Here is a 21434-nt window from a genome sequence, read left to right on the forward strand (position 1 = left end):
TCGCCAGCTCCAGCCGTGGCAGCGTGCCAAGGTGACGTTCTGTGACTAAGCAGAAACGAGGGAGAGGGAGAGAGGGAGGAGAAAGGTATGTGTGGTTGGGGAGCTGGGGAGAGAGTGGTCCCGGGTCTGGGTGTGGCACGGGGAGCCGTGTCCTGGGGCACTGACAGAGGGGGTGGGGGTCAGGGGAACGCACTGGCAGGCCCACAGTGTCCCTGTGGCACCGGCTGTGGGGGTGGGTGGAGGGCGAGTTCCACGGCAACAGCCACAGATCCAGCCTGGGAGGTGGCTGCAGGGGTCTGGTGTAGGAGGGAACCGAGTGAGCGGAAGTGAAGGTGACAGCCCCGAGGGCCTGGAACTGTTGAGAAGGAGGCTTTTATCAGCATCAGGCCCAGGCTCCTCAGCCGAGTTTCCTTCGCATTGTTAGGTATTGACCCTCAGAGACCCCTTGTGGATTCCCTAATTGAAAATTAATACTAGATCAATGCCATGGGCAATTTGCATATTGATCATAAACAACTCTGAAGGCACCGAGTGTGCGGCAGATCAATAGGGCTCCTGAATAGGCTGCAGAGGGAGCACCTCCCAGTACAATGCACTCAGAGAAAGGTTAATGATTTGGGAAGCTCCTAACTGCTCAGCGCAGGGCCCGGCCCCCACGCCACACAGCATCCGCAGGAGCAATTAGTGGGGCCTGAGCGGCCTCCCCCCGACCCGCGCAGGGGAGGCCGAGGGTGCGGGTGTGAGGCAAGGGGCCGGCCATGAGGGTTTTTACAGTTGCCTTTTTTGGTGATGGATGAAGTCTTGGGGCAGTTTATTCTGGGAAGTGTACTGTAAAAGGCAGCAGCCAAGTTCTGGCTCCGATAACGGTTCCGGCCCCTTCCCCCAAGCACCCTTCTCCTGAAGGACGGAGGGGAGGAAGCAGAGAGGCACAGAGGGCCGCCCCCTGCCTGCTCCCCCTCAGGCCTCCCCTCGCTGTGGACACCCACGGTGACGTCCACGTGAAGCTGCGATGAGTCCGGCCCGTTTCCCGTCCTGTTCCCTTTACCTCCTGATTTCTGGCTTTTGCCCCCTCACCCATCACCTGCTCTCCCCTGCTTGGTATCTTCTCGTTTCGGCTCTGCCTTTAGGCCCTGCCTTTCTGGGGCTAGTCCTGGGTGCCCCATCGGGTCCCCCACAAGCCTGGAAGGGGTTCCTCCAGGTGCCCCCTTACCTGCCCTTCTTCACTTCTGCAGTTTTCTTCAGGGCTCTTCTCTTTCTCCCTCGGGGCCCAGGTCTTGTCCCCTGGCCAGAGATAGAGTATATGGACCAGGTGCCCTACAGGTACTCCGGGTTCATCCACTAACATTCAATGACAAACCCCAGAACACTTGCGGGCTCTCTTGGAGCTCTCAGGGCACTTTGGGATGGCTGGTCCAAGGATCTCGGCCAAGTGCTGTGTGAAGACATCGGTGATGCCCAAGCCAGTGGAGGCTGGTGGTGCCGGTGCAGGGAGGTGCGTGTGTCACTAGGGGGAGACACTTCTTACGAAGTGGTGCGCAGAGCGGATTTCTTTCCACAACAGCCTGTTTAAGAAAAATAAAGCCCTTCACCTCCCAATTCCTCTCCTACTAGGAAAAGTGAGCATTACAATAGCAGCCCTGCCGAGGTCGTGCAGCCGTGTGTGGTTATTGAGCTTGCAGAGTACAGCAGAACTCACTGCTGTGGACAGCGGTACAGTGTCAGAGAGGGGACATGCCACGGCGGTAACTCATTTCCGGGTCGGAGTGCAGTCCCTCAGAGCCCCAAGTCCTTCGCCCAGCCCTGGCACCAGCTCTCCAGCTTCTCGGGGTGGTGCTCTGGCCACAATGGGCAGATGGGCACTTTTGGTTTATGGCTGTCAACAGTGTCCTCATGTGGCCACATGGCCTTGTGGCAAAGGATGGTCAGTGTTCCCCTTCCCCTCTTTGCTTTTCTTCACCTCGGGGTCAGGTCCCCACCCCCAAGGGAAGGCAGAGGCCCAGGGAGATATGATCTGTCTCCGCATTTCCATGTTACCCGTGCACCTATTTAGAGAGGTACGGTAGCCTTCCATTGGAAAGCCATACCAGGCAACTGAGCCAAGCTGTGCAGATTGCTCCTCATACACTCCTCTCTCGGCTAAGGGGATGAGGAAGGACCCCAGTGTCTCCCAGATTATATTTGCCAGGTCGGTGGGGCGTCCAGGGCCATGTGTGTCCGAAGGAAAGGGTGCTGAACAGGAGTGCCGATGTTCTACTTGTCACTGGAGCCCCGTACGTGTGGCATTGCTTCTGGCCTGACCGTGGCCTCTAAGGAGCTTGCTCCCTGAGACCTGTCTGTGCTTGTCTCCAGGCCCTTCCCTTCTCTCCCCACGCCCTCTTCCTCCGGCTGACCCTCCGCCCAGCCTGGGCCTTTGCAGTTGCGGCTGCTATGCCTGGGAGACCTCTGTGCTCACACCTCATCTTTCAGGTCTGGGTTCCAATGTCACTCTCTTGAGCGTCCCACGTGAAATAACTTCTGGGTTCCTTTTGTTCCCTGTTCCTGCTTATTGTCTTCCCTTAATATCTGGCTTACACTGTGTTCATTAGCTTCACTGCTTTTTGTCTGCCTTCCACTGCCACTGTCCTTCCTGTCCCTGCCCCCTGTCCACAGCTGCATCGTCTGTGCCTGAAAGGTGCCGCATGCATACATGGGGGATGGATGGATGGATGATGGATGGGGTACCCATTAAGAGCATTGGCCTGACAGAGAGCTCTCTGACCTATGCCAGTAATTTAACCTAAGACTCAGTGTTCTCATCTGTGAAATGGGAATAATGATGGTATCTACTTCAGTTAAGTGACCCTTGCATATGACTGTTTTATTTGTTATTATAATGAGATACTAATGACTCAAGCAGATGGAGGCTTTCTGGTTGCGTGGCATTGGATGGTATTGTTTTCAAGGTCAGCATCTTTGCGGTGAAGGGCTTCCCAGGCAGGAGAAGAGGAAAGCAGCCAGTGTTCTGTACTGAGCAGGCCTGCTTTGCCAGTAGCCCTTCCTTCTTCTTTTTTTGCAACCAGGTCATTTGTGATTCAGTCAGAAGCAGTAAGGCCCAGACTCTGGGCCCCTGGGGCAGGTCGGGGTGACTGACATGGAGCATGGGTGGGGGTGAAAGGTGGGGGGTGAAAGGTTGGGGGAGGTTGGAAACACATTGGCGTGGTTAGGGGCCAGGTGTGGCTGAGGCCCTGGCAGCCCAGCGGGCAGGTGCCGGGCGTCCCCGTGCATGGGACTGCTTCATTACGGAGCCTTTCATTGACTTGGCTGCACGGTGCTGATGAACTGAGACTGGGGACAAGAGCACATAATTGAGGGAAATAAATTCTCATCACAGGTCTGGCTGCAGCCCAGAGTAAGCGCCCACCTCCTCCTGGCATGTGTGATGGGGTGGGCCTTGTGTGTAGAACAAGGGGGTGCCTCTCCCCGTCTCTCCTTCCATTCCAGAACCTCACAGGCATGGGCTGCAGGCCCAGTGAGCAGCATCTCTCCCAACCTGCCTCTGTTTCCCCTGCTCGGAGCTTCTTTTCCTGCAGCAGGCCTCTTACCTTTGCACGTTCCCTCCTTTCTTCCCCACTCTGAGGGCTGCGAGCCCACCAGGACCTCCCTTGTTTCCCTCACACACCTGTCTTTTCTCTCATTCAGCCCATCTCCCTTGTCTGCTGGTTTGTTCACCTTCAGTCCTGCCCGCACCCTCCCCTTGGATGTCCGCGAAGACGGAGAAGGGCAAGTCCTGGTGCTGCCCTTCTTAATTGAAATTGCATTTCATTCATCTGGGAAATGAGGCGGGGGAGGGTGGGGCCGAGTTTTCCGAGCAGTCCGCTGCAGCTGATCCCACACGAGGCCAGGCTCAAAGACCCCAGCACAGTGAAGACATAGCAAGATCTTAAGGAAAGAATTTAGGAACCGAAGTCATTTGCGTAAAACTAAACTGAAAACCACACAAGCAGCCACATGATTTAACCACCATACCCCCTCCCCCGAAAAACGTCCTATGCGATGCATTTTCTCAAAACGAGGAAATGAGTGGCTCAGGTCACCAGAGCATCTGAAGCTGGTCATTACTAATCAGTTGTTTATAGTAAAGAGATTTTTTTTCTCCCTCCCCCAGTGTTCTCTGGGCCTTAGAAAACATTTCCTGGAATCCCAACTGAAGTCACTGTGCACCGCGGGCCGGCTGGGCTGGGGAGGCAGGTTGCCTCAGTTACAAAGAAGCATGGGTGGTGTGAAGGCAGAGTAGAAAAGAAATGGAGAGCCCTCACTTGACACCCTCTGACCTCAGCCGGTGGAGCTGAATGCTGGAGAGCTAGGACTGAAATTGCAGTCACTTTAGATTATTTGGAGCGAAGAGAGGCAGGGAAAAAAAGGGTCTGTTGACTACAGGAAGCTGAATTCTTCCTCTGCTGAAAAGCTTATTAGTGGAAGGGGAAAAAGCAATTACTTTCTTCTACTAGTTCTCTGTGGCAAGGATTTCGGGGCTTCGACAGCCCCGTGGACCTCACCCTGGATCCAGAGTGTCTGTGACAGGCACTGCCCCAAGCCATTTGGGAGCAGTACTTCTGGGGTTTGCCCTTCCAGAAAGAGCATGAGGGTGTGTGTGTGTGTGTGTGCGTGTGCGCGCGTGCGCGCGTGTGAGAGAGAGAGAGAGAATATGAGGGGGTAGGAGTGAGTGAGCTGTGGAGTGAGCTGTGGCCTGCCCTTGTCTTAGACGTGGTAGTATTTGGGGGAGCGCTGTGTTGGCACTGGGAGCGAGGTTAGCAGGGTGCACTTTGTCTGGATGCATGGATATCCGGGTTCTTAGAGACTAGTGTTTGGTTGCGGTTGGTTTTGGTTTTGGTGAATGCCTTTTTGTCCCTGTTATGCTTCTTGTTTCGAAATGTAAAGAAAAAGTAGATACTGCTTTGAACAGCCGTGGTACACTGGTTTTTGCCTCAACATTGCAGCTCTCACTGAGGAAGATTCCAGAGGAGCCAGAGTCTGGGGAGCAGGGGGCCCGGTTTCAGGTGGCCCAGTGCTTCCTTCTCTGCTTGTCTTGTGTCAGTCACCACGACCGCTTATTCCCTCCACGGCCAGCACCACTCACCCTCCTGTGGGTCACCTCACCATGTGGTCTTAGAGCTGCTACCAGCTCCAGGCCCTGGTCTCCCAGTCCGTGAAACCGAGGTGCCAGCCATCAGCTGCCCCCAGTCCCTCAGAACAGAGGCAGATCCCCCTGCTGGTCAGGTCTCTGCACACTGTTGTTTCTCATCCCTGACTCTGTTTCACTCTCGGTTATGCTCTTGCATCTTAAGCTTGTTTGGACTACCCTGTGTTATATTTACATGTTTGTAAATATCCTTGTTATTTTTTAAAAGCGCAGAAACTTCTGATTTTGCCACCGTAGTCATATGTAGCTAAATTTTACACAGCTGGATTTGCAGTACATCAACCCATTCATCTTTTCTCACTTGCGTCTACATTCTCAAACGATTTCTCTTTAAGGCTCAGTTCCCTGTCACTTGCTTTCCCTTGGAACATCTCCTGTTGTTTCCGACCTGTCACCAGAGTTTTTAGTAGGTGAGTCAGTTCACAGACTCTTTCAGACAGAAATGATTTGCTTTTTTAATGTTTTTTTTTTTCCGCTATAATATATATTTAATTAGAAGATGTACTTTTACCTAGGTGTTTTTTTTTGTTTCAAAGTTTCTCACTGGTCACTGTCTAAATCCTTTCTGCTTCTCCTCTTCACCTTTAAAGGTGCTGCTTGGCACCTGAGGAATCATTCATTTTTTCCTCCGTAATCACGGGGGAGGGCTCATCTTCCTGGCCGCACTGCCTTCTGGCTCTCTCTCACTCAGGCTTGTTTGGCCCCCTTCCTCCCTAAAAATCTTGGCTTTACGAAGAGAAGCAAAATGTTTTACTTGTTGCAGGTTTCCTTTCCATATTCTCTCTCTGCTTGGGTCCATATTCACTCAGAGATTTGTCTACCTTTGGAAGTCTGGAGAGGATGCTGACTTAAAAGATTTCCCTGTCTGGGGTTTCTAGTACTTTCTTCAATTGCAACATGCACACAGAAGGATTTTAACACCCAGAATTATTTTCATTTGTTTATTGAGTTGTTTGCCTTGATGATCACGATCATGTGTTTTTGTACTTTGAGATGCGTCGTAGTATAAATTTGGGGGTTTATGATGGGGTGTATTGGTTTTTAAGGGGCATCAGCCTGTTTTTAGGTCTGAGAAACACCTTACAGAGGGAAAAGCTGAACGGAGCACACAGTCCTGAAGCTGAGTCTAAAATACGGTTAGTGGCTCTGGGAGTTTTGAGGAGGGGCTTCCGTAGCTAAAATCACTGTGAAGGAGCAGGTCCTGGTGGTGGTGGTGGTGGCGGCATTTTGTTAAACCCCAGAAAAAGAACATTTCACTGGGCAGGATCCAACTTTTAAAAATACTGATGCTTTGTATTCAAACACTGGCATAACTTTGGAGGTTCCTAAAAGGGAGGAAGAAGATCCAAGAATTTTCTTTCTCCCTTTGGACGCAGAGCAGCTGCACAAGGTGCCTGCTAAAAGTGACGGCCGTTCAGCAGCTCCATCTGCTTCACCTCCCATTCACGCAGCAAAGCTCCTCAACATAAACCTTTGGATTTTCGACGCACCTCAGCTTCCTGCTTCACTTTCTTTGCAATTTCCTAGGAAATGACAGCTGAAACATGTTACTTCTGCTGCCTGGTTGTTTCAGACTGAAGTGCATTTGGGGACTTGAGGGTTTTGGAGAATGGCCCAGTTTCTGACTTTACACAGATAGGCACACCCTGAAATGCCTCAGGTGCGACCATAAGTTTTCCGGCAAAGGTAGGCTCTTCACCAGGCTGTCTGCGTGATTGGCACCTGAAGGCTTCCCAGTGTGCTTGGAGGTGTGAGACTCTGTCCTGGGCCGCCTCCAGAGCAGAATGCATTTCCAGCCTTGCATTCTGGAGCGTGCAGTGCTGTTCCGTTTGCAGTGGCCATTTGCATGCTTGGGTCTGGCCAATGAAGCGCAGTTTAGACAGTGCTTTTCTGGGTGCATGTTGCCTGAAGTTGGCCTGATGTCTGTTTCCCAGATTTGGTTTGGAAAGCGTAAGGCTTTGTTTGTGCTTTGTTTTTATGAATCAGCTTGTCGTGCCAGCTGTGCATGTAAGTGGCTCATGGTCATGCAAAGCGCAGCTCATCTACAGTCCGCGCCTCACTCTGCTGTCCACTGGTGGGAGGAGACTAACATTCTGCATGCGTTCTGTGCTGCAAGGGGTCAAGCTATTTTCTTAACCCTTCAGACACTGTGGGCATGAGAGCGAGGCAACTGACAGGCTGGGAACTCGTGGCCCTCGCTGAGGTGGCCACGTGACTCAGACCCCTGGAGTCATGGTTTTCTTTTTCTCTGTTGTGTGCTGTTTGTTTTAATGGCCTGAAACAAAATGCTCAGGGTTTTTTTTTTTCTCTCAATTTGCTTTTTGGCATATCTGTGCTCCAAATATCCTGTCATTCCCTTCAACAGTGTCAAACGGTGCCACGTTGGGTTTGCTCGGCTGCTCTCCACCTTGCCTTCCCTCACTATCATTCCCGTATAGATTGCATCCATCAGCCCTGACGTTCCCGGTACAAGAACCAGCCCACAAGGTTTCACTTATGCCCATTAGGTTCTAATCACCATAATCTAATATCATTTCTGATACATCCTGTTCATTTCCCACACACCTTCATTTGTGTACAGATGCTTAAGTACACTTACAGGCCTGCCTCCACTTTTTTTATCCATATGTTTCCAACATTTTCCAATTAAAAATAAATAAATTAGGAAACATATCATAGATTTTTTTTTTTTGCATTAAGCCTTTCTTCCTGACAAGCCAAGTCAGTTTTGACTCAGAAGGTGATACCAGTCTTCTTTAATGGAAACTGTTCATTTTTTTTCTTACAGTCTTTCTGTCACTCATGGGTGTTTATCTGTCTTGTCTTCTCCCCCCTGACCGGGGAAGTCTGGCAGTGTTTATTCCAAGCAGGGTGTTACTGAAAGGCAGATGTTTGTAGGGACTGCCTGGGCCTCACACCTGGAATGTGAAAAAGCTTCCAGGCAGATCTGTTCGATTGAAAAATGCCCTCTCCCTAGCGGGGAAGGGGGCGAGGAGGGAAATGGTTCCCCATCGGAGCGGCTTCCCTTCGCCGCCCACCTGGCCATGACCCTCAGTTCTGAGTGCACATCCAGACTCTTCAGAGGATGTGTCCAGCTCCACAAAAGCGTTTATTCTGATGAGTGAGCTTGTGAGGGTCTCCACCGAGACCCTTCTCCTTGTACTAACCTTGGCGTGTCCACCTGGGCCTGTCAGATACTCCGTGGTTAAGACACTACCATTTACTCTGTCCCCTCCTCTCCTGTCCTTTCCCAGTAGCATACTGAGTTACAGTCATTATTTCCCTCCACGACTTTGTTTTTAATGGGGGGTGGGGCTGAAGGGAGAAACCACCCTTCTTGGTTTCAAGGACCTTCTATTTTACATGCCTCTTCTTTCCAGAACATTCCAGTTTGGTGTGAGGTTAAACTGTGCAAAATACTGTTTGAAAGAAAGGAGAAAAAAAGAAAGGGACTTGTCAAAATGCATTTGTTAGATCACATTTTAAATGAAGTACAATTGAAGGTAGTTTTTGTCCAAAGAAAGGAAAAACCCCTGCAAATCCGCTGAGCTCCCCGAGAGCGCGCCTCCTTTGTCGTCGCCCTGACATTGAAGTGTAATTTTTCATGGTTATTTGGACTGGAAAATGGGGGGGAAGGGGAGAGATGGGCCTGTGATTATTTCCCATAAATGACAACACAATCACATCACGCTCCGCTACAAACATGCTCGGGGAATTTGCCTTTTTTTACATTTCATGTGTGAAAGTAACAGCAACAATCACGGCTCTGTGGAAATGCAAGGGGACTAATCCCTGCTGAATTCAGTTTACCTCGGAGTTCTGGGACGGAGCTGGATTTCTTGTTCAGCGTGGATTCCGAAACCATTTCAGGGTTGGGTTTGTATTTTACAAACTGGAACTCACATCTTTCAGTTATTGAGAAAAAAAAAATCTTCCTGTGAATAGCCACCAGGCGAGTCAGTGACATATTTAGTTCCCTTGTGCTTTGTCACCTCGGGTTTGCTTTTATCCTTTCTGCATTTCTGCAGGGGGCAACCCAGGTGCTTTTGCTAAGAACACAGATAAATGGAACTTGTTGCAATACTGGCTCGAGGCATTTCCTCCCTTTTTTCCCCTCCCTTGACCCCCACCCACCCCCTTAATTCTAGCTCCGGTTTGACAAACTGTTCAAATGACCAAATGGCCTTGCCCGGGAGAGGAAAAATGGCAGGACCCGTCCCTCGCCACACAACGGCAGCATTTTTCACTTTGTGCTCTGGCGTCTGTGCCATTCGCCCAGGAGCACAGCTCAAAGAGGGGACTTCTCTCCCGGAGGCCTCCACAGGCTGCCTGGCCACTTTGGACCCATCAAATGCTCTCTCCTGTCATTGCTCAAGTTAGAGGTGAAGTTAAGCCAAGAGCAAATGGAGAGGCTCCCCCAGGAGTACGTTTTTGTCCAGGCGACCTGGCTTTACCCAGCAGGGGCAGAGCGCGCCGGCTGCAGCCCTCTCAGCCTTCCCAGGCTCCCTTTTGCTGCACAGTCCCCATTTTTCTTGTTTCTATAAACAGTGGCAAGATCTTCAAATATACAAAAGCATAAATGGTCTCTATTCTCCAATTAGTCATTTTAATAATACCCGGAGTCGCCTTCAGAGTGTTGATTCCTTGAGCCCAGTGCCAAAGCAAGGGTGGGTGGGGTGGGGGATGGAAAAGAGGGTGGGGGTGGGGCAGCCAGGAGGCCAGATTCCTTCAGCGTCTGGTTTGCCTGCAGAGCCTTGCCCGGCAGCCCCCGTGGGAAGTTGGCAAGCTTCCACCGCCTTTCAGGCCCTGTCCAGAAACTCCAGGCGCCACTTCCCCAGGTGTATTTGGTAAATGAACACCTAGTGGTAAAAGGAATTCATGGTGGTAAAATGATCACTTAAAGCATCCAGGTGAAAAGAACTCGCCATTGGAGGAAGGGAGTGTCTGATCTCTGACGCATCCTCAACTTCCTGTCCTGCTTACCCCCCTTATCTCTCGGACTGAAACCCGTTTTTATAAACATCATCTTTGAGAAGGCAGTTCCGTTTAAAACAACTGTTGAGTGGCTTGACCACATTTTTTTTTTTTACGAAGAGCCACTGGGATGGGAAAATCCCCTATGGAACACCCAGCGGACCCCTGACTGGTCAGGCCGGCTGGTAGGGGAGGGTCCCCTGCAGGATGGCCCCACCTGGCAGAGCACTTAGATGGGTGAGAAAATGGAAAATGCCAAAGAGGAGGGGGGAACCTACCTCTGCCTTTCCTGTAGCCTGTCCCTTAGACCCAGGGCCAGGGGTCCCAGCAAGCGAGGGATTTGAGAGAGGCCTGGGCAAGCGGGAGGGTGGGGGGCCAGTCTTCCCATCTTCCACGGGCGAGCCTACTTCCACCAAATGCCTTGGGCTCTGCTAGTGCACCAGACCTCTGGTGTCCCCGCTGGAGAAGAGGTGGCATCTTATCCTGAGAAGGTGGAAAAAGATTACATTTCTGATGAATAAATGAGGGCTCCAGGCTTGGAGCCCCTGCCTGTTCCACTGCTACACCCCCACCCTCATCCTTTACCCTGTTACGCTTTCCTGCCTGGACTATGATAGTTGTATCTCAGAGTGTCTGCTACCAGCATGGATTTGGATCCTGGCTCTTCGTCTTGTGATTTGGCACTGCCCTCAATTACTCTATAACTTAATAAGATGTAGAAAACAGAATGGACAGAGTTTGCCAGCAATTAAAAATAATATTGAGATGATTACCCACAGAGAACTTCCAGATAAATTTGTAAGTCCTTAATACCATGTGCATGCATGCGAACACACAGTCACCTTTTCCAACATGCTAAGTGTAAGGTGTGTTAGGAGAACAGTTTGCATTTGAGGTAAGCGGAACTGTCTTGATTTAAGGGAAAATTTCTGAGGCTGGGTGTTACTCACCTGGAAAACCTAATAGTCTGAAGCTACCTCTCAGGCAGTTTCCAGCCACATTGTCAGGGCTGAAAAGACCCCGTGGAATAAAACGGCGTATACATTTGAGGAAGTGTGCAGAGCAGATTGTTGCACCCCGAATCTGGGTGTCACTGTGCCCAGGGCACATGGAGGAAGAATGGCATAGTGGCCCACCCCCATGGGGACAGCCACAAGCATCACCACCATCCACCTCTTCTTCCTCCCTGGCTTGGAGAGCAAAGACAAGACCGGGGGTGGGGAACCGGGAGCAACAGAGCTGTCTGTCGGTCAGCATTGCAGATCACATCCTGTCACAAGTTTCTATGGTCGCAGAATTTTAATGCATGGGATCTTACTCAAGATAAGTGGTCTAGAGCTCAGCAGCCATCTTTTATATTGTGGTTTTGATTTGACCTGTACTTCCAAAATGAAGCATGTATATTCCGTAGAATATGCACAGCCATTAAAGGTTTCCTACAAGATAACAAAAGGACGTCCAAGAGGACTGGGCACGCCGGAGTTTTCGCCCCCGTGTGTGCCAGCCTGCGCTACAGGAAGACCCCTGGTTGGCCATGGTGTCGTTCCGTGAGTCCGGAGCCACGGAGTCCAGCAGCTGTGCAGAAGTTACGGGCTTGAGAGGGGAGAGACCCAGCCGTGGTGTCCGTTCTGCTGCCCACCACAGAGATCCCCACAAAGTGGCCGCTACCCTCTGTGTCACTCCTGCTGGTCAGCCTGGGCCAGTCTTTCCCGCCTGCTTTGCTGGTTGTCCTTGGTTAATTAGGTTGAAAATGGAGAAAGGAAAAGCTTTAACCCTATCTTCAAAGTAAGCAGATTGGTTATTTTGTTTTTCAAAGAAGAGGTCCTATATACAATTAAAACTTGTTTCTGGTAAACCTCATTCCAGGAAAGATGAGCTTTTAACAAAAGGCTTTTGACAGCTGCAGGCTATTGCATTTTTTTTAATGCGGAATGAAAAATCAATACATTTTTCTGGGTTATACATATTCAGAACAGGCCTGATATTTCCATTATAATGGAAAGTGGGTGTCTGCGCACATCTCGCCTGTCAGAGCTGCACCACCGCATTTTCCGAGCCACTGCTAAATATTTCAAACCTGATTTGATTGTGGTTCATGACAGCTAATGTTTCTCAGCTCTTGAGCCTGCCGACAGGCAAACGCACTTTATTTCAACCCCACCCTCCAACATTGTTCCCCCCAAAGAAAAAGGAAAGAACAATTTCATTCTTCAGGGATCCAGATTGGTATATTATTTAAGTAACTCGATTGCCTGAGAGCTTTGGGTACAGACACTCTGATAGAAGAATTTCCAAATTTCTTTCACATCCAGGCATTAAGGGGGCTTTGTCAGGTTTGGGGGAAGGTTTGAATTAATCTACATTATCCTGTTAAGAGTTAGGAACAGAGGGACTAGTCATTGATTTGTCATTGATTGACTCCCCTTCCTTCAAGTCTGTAAGCAATTTGTAAATACCCCCAAAGGACATGGCACTCGGCCCCAGTTATCTGACGAACGGCATCGTTTTTTAGCAGCTGGCAAGTTTTCTTGGGTAACACGTTCAGGGAGTGTGCGTGGTGGTGGGAGTGCTGACTATACCGATGATGCCACCTCTGTTTTTGCCTCTGCCTGGTGCTTCTTCCACAAACCAATTTCCAGGTTGCTCAAAAAATTGTTGCAACTCTCCATGGGGTCGCCAGTTAGCACACCCATCTGCTTTGGGGGCAGACCTCACCGCAGATCTGGAAATCTCGCAGGCACCTTCACCAACACACATGAGGTTGTAAACAGAACAGTTTGCATTTGTAATTAGCAAAACCACCTTGAGTGAAGGGATATCTTCTGGACCTGTGGTATCATCACCCCAAAAACCTTAGCTGCCGTAGCAACCCTTACCTTTTAGAATGCATTTATCTGCTGAAATTCTTACATCTGAGGGCTCTGCCCTGAACCGGGAGACGAAAGAGATGTGGTCAGGCTGCGTTTGGCATGAGCACTGTCTGGGAGAAGCGGTTGTGAAAAGAAGGTGGGGATGGAAACAGATTTTTTTTTAAAGGCCTTCAGCCAGTTTTACGTGTAAGTTAAAGGCAGAAAGAAGGGACACCGGAAGACCTCACAGTTATTCAAGGTTTCTATTTGTCCAGTCACTCAACATAAAAGTATACCCAAACAGGAGGGGTGCCCTAGTTTGAGGGCTCCTGCGGGGTGTATCCTATCGCAGTAGACCGCTGCGGGGGAGGGGGTTAAAGGAATCTCCTCTGTAGTCTTTGAAACAACAGACCTTCTGTGTGGAATACACCGGGCCTGCTACCTCCTGCCAAGCACAGGCAGGACAGAGGGAGCAGCGATGACCTTCTCTCCCAGGTCCTGGCTCGGCCCTTGAGAAAGCATTCCTGGTGCGTTCTGGTTGTGTTTGGAAATATCATCAAACTCTTTAGGGAGAAGATGGTTTTGACTTGTCTATTTCAGCATAAAAATGACACGGCGACTTGTGTGTCTTGGTGAAGGAAAGCAACTGTCTTCTGAGGGAAAGACAGGATTTTCCAGATGAACCCAGACTGTCGGTCCATCAAGTCTTTACTTGTTCCCACCATCTGTCAGTAGCTGATATTATAGGAAAAAAACTGACTTCTGTCATGACCCTGGCCAGTTGCCACTGACTTCACGGGGGGAAATGCAGTCTGTGATCTATGGGGGAAAACCTCTCTCGTTTCTGTGTCTTACCAGCACATGGGTATCAAATACGCATTCCTGAAAGGAATGAGGGCTGGCTAGCCAGCTCCAGGAGCTGAGCGCAGCCGCAGCTCTCTGTGTTGGAGCTGGAGGGCATCGCATTCCCGGTTCCCACATGTCTCCAGTGCAAGGGAGATCAGGCCCTTCCCATGGGTGCCTGAGGCCTGGGTCTTAGTGAGTGGCATTGCTTTAGGCTTTTGGGACCAGTAAAACGTACACTGCCTGCAAAGCATTGTGGGCCTGAGCTGTCCAGACGAATTCATAGTTTGCATCTCTGTTTTTTAATCATTTCTCTCCCTTTATTGGTATTCAAAGCTCACAGTTTTCTGGTTACTGACAGCCTGGGCTTTCATCCATTTTAAAAAGCTATTTTTCTTCTTGCTGTTGATGATGATGGTATAAAGACAGATGGTGTAACTTCTTATGAATGTCCTATTTTATTTCCCCAGGACCAGACAGTTCACTTGAAGACGTATATTACTTCCACATGCTCAGGTTAGGCAGCCCAGACAGTGTGCCTCCTGCAGCTAGCTGCCCTTCTAGGGCTGGCCATGCAGAGGGCGACACCTGTAGGTCACATGTGGAACTGCAGGCAAGCGCCTGCTTGGCTGAATGAGACTTGACTTTTTAGCTGGGGTTGAGGACTGGGCTCCCTCGCTGGATTGTCCAGGAGTTTCTTAATCATATCTTCTTCTACCAAGCATGTAACAGTCTTTTAGTTGAGTGAGCCACAAATATTAGTAATAAATTTAGGAACTCAAAAAGACTTGATTCTAAAATTGAAAAGGAGGTAGGGGGAAGAAAAGTAAGTTCCTAAATTAACCTCTGTTGTCTGTTCTCTCATTGAAACTCAGCTGCCTTCCCTTTTCTGCTTACAGTAGGGCAGGAGGAAAGAAGACAAGTAGGCTCACAGAATGAGGGCTCCAGGAATACTCGCAAAGCCCCATGGGGCTTCCTGGCTCACTGCATCAGGGATGTGCTTATTCTCCAGAGTCTCTGTCTCCTGAATCCATATGGTCACTCTGCCGCTGACCCCAGTTCTTTGGGCCTTTCCAAACAGGAGTTCTTAACTCTGTGCAATGGCTGTGGCCCACATACTGGGCAGGAGCGGTGCTATGCATCACCATGTTAGGGTGCTCTGCATTTTGTTGGTGTCAGCCTCTCTGTGTGTCTGTCCCTGTGATTGTGTGTGTGTGTGTGTGTGTGTGTGTGTACTGTAGAGGAGAGGCCATTGAGCCATCTCTTTGCAAACCAGATTTGATTAATGTATCAGTGCCACAGATATTTTGTATACAGCAAGTATTGGGGCAAATGAGTATATTTTAAAAGACCCTATGTATTTTGGATAGACCCATTGTAATACTATCGACTGAATGCTGGTATCAGTGTTCAAAGATGGATTTTATAATTATAGTGTTGAGCAATTTTATCAAATACCTAAAAATATGCATTGAACATTGTGCCTGAAGATAATTAAGATGGTAAATATATCACACTGTGTAACTTGCTTGTTATTGCTATATGTATATATTTTTCTCTACTAAGTGAAATATAATGTCACTCTGGCTCTGTATATCTGATTAGCTTCAAAACACGGTTGCCTTATTTTTCTCTGTTTGAACTAAGGGTGAGTGGGGGAGATGATGTTAACTTACCACACAGCGAGGCAAAAAGGAGATGTTGAAATTATGTGCAGAGTCCCCTTAGTTGGAGGTGGAAACAAGCAGTATCTTACTTTGTTCGGGTTGCCCGTGACCACCTCATAAATCCCCTGCTGGTGATAATGAAGGAAGAATGTTCCCTGGCCCCTAGGTCAATTTTTAGTCCTTGGACTTCCATTGTCCTTCAGGAAGAATTAGGAAAATCTGACTCTAAATAGATACTTTTTTCCTCAAGTGTTTGTATAACCCCTCTGAGGCCAAGATACTCTGAACTCCTTTTACTTCTGTTGTGAGATAAAATATAGAAGCTTTTTTCTGAAGGGTTGGAGGGTATCGCACCTTAAAATGTTGAAAAGTAGAGTTGCAGTTGGAGGGACCCAAGGAGGTACTGGGAAGAACCCCAAATCCACCAGCCTGGATTGGACCCTAACATCTGGGTCACCCTCTTCTTCCTCACTTGGGCAAGTGGCATTTTATTTCATGGTTGGAAATGACCGTTCTTCTACCTTCACTAAAGCATTATGTGTTGAGCTGGAGAAAATTTTCTTGCTTAGTTTTAAACCAGTGGTGGGTGAAGAAGGGAGTGACTTCAAAAGAAAAGTATATGATTTTACTACAGTTTCTTCTCCTTCTTGCCACTGACACCTGGTATGCCCACATTTTCTAGAACTCCTCACACTGATGAAATCATATCACTGATATTTTATGACTCTTCAGAGTATTAAAAAAAATGACTTAAACAAAACAAGACAAAATAAGAAAACCCCTCCTGCCACGGTCTGGCACACGCACAGGCACTTTGAGGACTATGGGGGGCCCACGACTGAGTCTAGTTTAGTTCAATGCCAGGATGCACTGGGTTGGAGCTAGACAAGAAGCTCCTTTTTCGTACTTTCAAGTGTGAAATTTTGCTTTCTCGAGTGTGAAAGACTTGCATGCAACTTCAGGAATTTGGATGGAGTTACTTCTTCAGCAGGGTTGGCTTTTCAGTAAGAAAAGCTCAAATGAGGCGTTCAGAATCCATCTGGAATATACCTGATGTCCACACATCTAGAGCAAGTCAGTCTTGTTCCAGTGAACGGGGGTGGGGGACAGTCCCTACTGCTTACACCCAGACCTCGGTGTGGCTGTAGTGCAGGCAGCCTTGCAGGGGCCGCTGGGTAGAGAGGAGTGACAGTCACTGGTGTCTGTGTTCTGTGGTTGGTAATTCTTTGGTGTAGGAGCCCAGAGTTCTTCATCTTCTGTCTGCTCTTAATCATTGGTGTTTTGTTTTTCTATTTCAGAGGAAGCCATTGAAGATGTTGAAGGGCCCAGTGAAGCAGCTGCTGACCCAGAGGAGCTCGCTAAAGACCAAGAGGGTGGAGGCGAGAAGGACCAGGGCAAGTGGACAGGTAGTGTGCGTGGCTGCCCTGGAGCCCCTGATGTCCCTGCCCCGGAGAAGCAAGGCTGACAGGCCGGGGAACAGGGATACTGTAAACCTGCCAGGAGAACCGTTGGCTCTGTGCATGTTGGAGAAGTTTGTTTTTGCTTTTTTGAGTAGTCACCTTCATTCTCCTTCTATCCTGTTAAAGAATTTTTAAAGTGTTTTTTTTTTTACTTGCCCCCAAACCACCTTGCTTATTGAGCATGCAGGTGTCTGGCTCTGCTGGGAGCTTCCACGTTTCTGAGGTCGCATTTCTTCAGCAGCTCCTCCCTGTCATTTGCCCTGGATGTGGTTCTCCCTTCGTTTAAGGTCCAGGCCTCTGTCGCAGCTACTCCCAGGCCCAGCAGACGGTTTTGCCACATGGAACTTGATCAGGGTCCCCCCTGAGTCTCCTAAGGAGCCTGTGGTGAAGGGTGGGCTTTGTCCTGCATTTGGGGGCCTGGGCAGGCTCTGCATATTCTGTGTGCCTTACGCCATCCCCAGGGTGAGCACCCACACCCCGAAAGTTCCCAAAGGGGAGGCAGGCAGTGCAGCCCGGCAAGAGGCTGTCTTTCCAAAAGCAGAAGAAATTGAAGAAGTCAGGAAAGGAAGTGCTATTTCTGGAAAAGCTTGTGTTGAGAGAAGGGGACTGGCCGTCTCTCATGATGATCAGATTTCTGTATTGAGGGAAAGAAGAAATGAGACCAAGAAGGAAAGCTTAGGGTTTTTTTTTTTGAGGAGGAGCAAAATTGTTTCTGAGAAGACTTATCAGGACAGATAAGTCTCCCAGAAACCACAATAACTAGAGGAAATGATATGACAAGCAGCAGAAATTATTGTATTTGGTCAACCTAATTCTTACTGCCTTCCATTATTAATATTGTAATACTCTGATTTTTTTTTGAGAAAATATTTACCTTCTGGAATCTGTATTGGTTGGGCCTTTGTTACTTTTCCAGGCATGACTGTTCTTAAATCATGTTCAGTGTTGGCCTTCACTATTTAAACAAGATACAGAATCTTGGAGAGAGGCCAGAGGAGAGCAATGAAAATGACTGAAGGCTGAGAAATATTGCCTCTGAGAAGAGGCTGAAGAATTGGGGCTATTCAGCCTGGAAAAGAGAAATTCAAGAGGCAGATAACAGCTCCCCAATATTGGGAGGGACGGGCAGAGCAGGTGACGTGCCGCCGTCCGTGTTTCCTGGGGGGCGGAGACGGGCGTCACTCCAGCTGGGTGAACGGATGGTGCACAAGGCGGCTTTCACTGCCCACGCTGCCTGTTGTCCCCTTGCCACGGGGCTCCAGGGTGTCCAGGGCCTGAGCTCAAGATAACGCTGAGGGGTAGGGCCAAGCACCAGCACCCTGGGAAGATGCTCAAGGTAGGACCAGAAAGTAGGGTGTGGACATCTGTGCTCAGAGGCCTTGAGTGTGGGGGAGGGATCGTCCTGTCATCCTGGGTTGTTTTTCAAGGACCAAGACCCCAGTTTTTGCTCTACTATTAAGGTGCGATCTAAATAAACTTGGCCAACGAACAGCAGTTAAAACTCTCTGCCCAGAGCAGGGAAGAGGATTTCACAAACACAGTTGAAAGACAGAGTGACCTTTCAGACTGTCTGTCCTTCGTTTTCATGATTTGGGTGCCCAGTTTCTGATCCTGCCTCTGCTACCTGCTAGCCATGTGAGCTTGCCCAGGGCACCCTTCCCTCTCCATGCCTCGGTTTCCTCAGGAGACGAGGGTTAAAAATTGTACCTGCTTCCACGGGATAGCTGTGTGGATTATTTGAATATGAGAATCTTAGAGCGGTGCCTGGCATATAGTAAGCTCTAATTAGGAAGGTTTTGTTGTCGTCGTTATTGTTGTTTTTAATGGTTAAGTAAGATTAGGAAAACTACAATAGTAGCAGTTCCTCCTCAACTTCTCCCGTAGGAATGTAAGCGCTGCCAGGCAGCATGTGGCTTCTGGGAATTTTGAGAAGCTGAGAGGGAACAATATATAAGGATTTAGTGGGATCGTTCAAATGATATTTGGTGCGTGTGTTTCCTGCATTCTGTGTGCTACGGACACTGAGGGAACAACAAAACCGAACTGCCATTCTCGAAGCTCCCGCCGGGTGCCAGACCCTCTGCGGGGCACTTTGTACGCGTCTCTCTAACCCTTTCACCGGTTCAGGGCAAGCTTTACCGAGGGCGGTTCAGGTGAGTTGCATTCGAGGTGTTTGTAATTCAGGGGGGGCATGCCTTCACGGTGCGTGCGGACATGCTGGCCGTTCCTGAGCCTCGGAGACTTCAAATGAGCACCATAAAGACGAACATCTTTAATAAGACTCCATTTTATCCTTCATTCATACTGACAACGGGCCACACTGAATCTTTATCTCCAAGAGACAGAGACGAGGCGGACAGAGAGAGAATGAATAAATACCTCAGAGGTGCACGTCGCCGACTGTGCTGTAGTAAAGGGAGAAGGGAAAATTCTTTCCCAACTCCCGCAAATGATCCTCTTTTGACCTGAAGCATAATTTTGTCTATACTGCCTGAGTGTGTAATGACAGGCTTTCTTAAGGAACTTGGTCGATTGATCTGGGGATCGATGTGGGTGCCAGCAACTCTTCTGAGCTTTCTTTGGGATGTTCAGTATTTTATAAAAAATGTCTGCGTTTGTTCCATTTACTCCCTAAATTGAGCTGTTCCTCTCTGATTAACTGTGATGGGGAGTGCTTCCTCCTGGCAAATAAATAAATAGTGATTTCACAATTTGTGCTGTTGATTAGTGGCCGCTCATGATGCAGATTAATAATATTTCAAACGGGCCTGGATAATTGGCATTTTCTCAGCTATTGATTATGTAGTTTGGGGGTTTGTGCAGGAATGGATATTCTTTACTAAAAATTTTTAGCTAGTTATTTCCACATTGGAAAGGAACTCTTCGTTTCCTTGGTGGTTTCTCTTGGTAACTCTTTTGGGGCCTCTTTTATGGAGATGGCAGGTCCTTTACCTCAAGTGGCAGCAAGGCAAGCAAGATAGTGGTTTGAGTCACAGCAGCCTCAGTCCCAAGTGGCTGGGTCTCTACCCACGTGCAGGGCACTGGGCAGAGTTCCGCTGCTCCCAGGGATTCGGGACCGCCCACAGTCAGGAGAACACTATTCCTAGAGACCTGCGCTGTCCTGTGGAGCTTTCCGTGCTGACAGAAATGTCCTGCAACTATGCTGTAACCTGTAGCACAGCAACCACCAGCCACGTGTGGCTGTTGAACATTTGCAGTGTGTCTAGTACCAACGAGAAACAGAATTTTAAAAATTTATTTAATTTATTAAAATTTAAATAGCCACATGTGGCTAGTGGCTGCCATACCAGAGAGCACAGCTATAGGTGTTCAAAAGTAACCCTGAAAGAATGCCTCACGGGTACAGCTTCCCAGTTATTAGTAAGGTTGCATTACGCTCTGACTGCCAGGTGCCGTCCCAGTGTGTCGCTCCTGCCCTTCTCAGCAGGCCTGCCCTGGATGGGCACAGGCACGCGGGTGTGCTGAGCCCCACTGCCCTTGGGTTGGCCCGGTGGGGCTGGGGGCTGCTGAAGCCGGGTGAGTTGCAACTTCATCTGTTTTACCAATTTGCCATCATTCTCTGTGTGTGCCATGATGTGAAAAAGAGTTAGGAAGCATTACTTTATATAGACTATAGATATTATTTCATTGGATTCTCACCCCCGACTCCATGAAACACGTACTGTAAGTAACCAGCCCCCTCTCCCCGCCATTTTGCAGATAAGTAAATGGTGCCGGGGCCCCAGCAGGTTGCCAAAAGGCGCATAGACAGGTCCCGGTTTGCGTGCTGGCCCTGCTCCGACCTGGGGCGGAGCCCACACTCTCACAACATGCTGAGCCACCTTCCAAGGCTGGCATTTGTCAGTTGTATTGTTGATCTGGTTGTCACCGCCTTCAGAGCATGGGCAGCAGCACACTCCTGGCACTGCACGGGCAGCAGCAACAGCACCACCACTGAACGCTCAAGATGAATGCGCCTCGTGGTTAGTCAGCGGTGTGCTCATAGTGCACGCAGGCCGGTGAAGTGGGAAGAACTCTCTAGATTTGGAGAGCCATGAAGGGAACAACCTTAGTCAAGAGGCTTGGCTTCCTCGAGCCTTAGGAGTCCTCATTTGTAAAATGTGTACAAGGGACACCCACCAGCCAGCCTTGGCTCCATGGTGGCGAGTGGCAGTACGTGCACAAGCCCTGGGTAAACACTTCAGGGTCACGTCCACTCAAGGCCAGCGTAACGCTCTATTGCGGGCCAACAGAGGGTGCAGGAAGGTCCTTTGAAGCAAAGCCTCCTCCCTAATGCACGGCCATTTCCACCTTCTAACTCTGTGGTTTTCTGTTTTGAGATGTGGAAATGGTCCCTCGTTCTCTCTCAGCAGTGTGGATTTGAAAGCATGCATTCTAGATTGAAGAGCCCCCAGTGTCAGCAACTGAATAATAATTAATGCAGTGATTGTTCAATCAATCA

The 21434-nt window shown here is 49.2% G+C and overlaps 1 protein-coding gene across 1 annotated transcript in view; it reads left to right on the top strand.

Moving 5' to 3' along the window:
• Positions 1–21434, top strand: part of ZFHX3 (zinc finger homeobox 3) — a 242686-nt gene that overhangs the window by 180757 nt on the left and 40495 nt on the right. The window contains exon 5 of the mRNA XM_036012117.1: positions 16811–16918. Within this exon, the coding sequence (XP_035868010.1) occupies positions 16811–16918 (108 nt within the window). The remainder of the gene's footprint in view (positions 1–16810; positions 16919–21434) is intronic.

This window comes from Phyllostomus discolor, chromosome 12 (assembly GCF_004126475.2).
Source record: "Phyllostomus discolor isolate MPI-MPIP mPhyDis1 chromosome 12, mPhyDis1.pri.v3, whole genome shotgun sequence".
Classification (NCBI taxonomy): Eukaryota; Metazoa; Chordata; class Mammalia; order Chiroptera; family Phyllostomidae; genus Phyllostomus; species Phyllostomus discolor.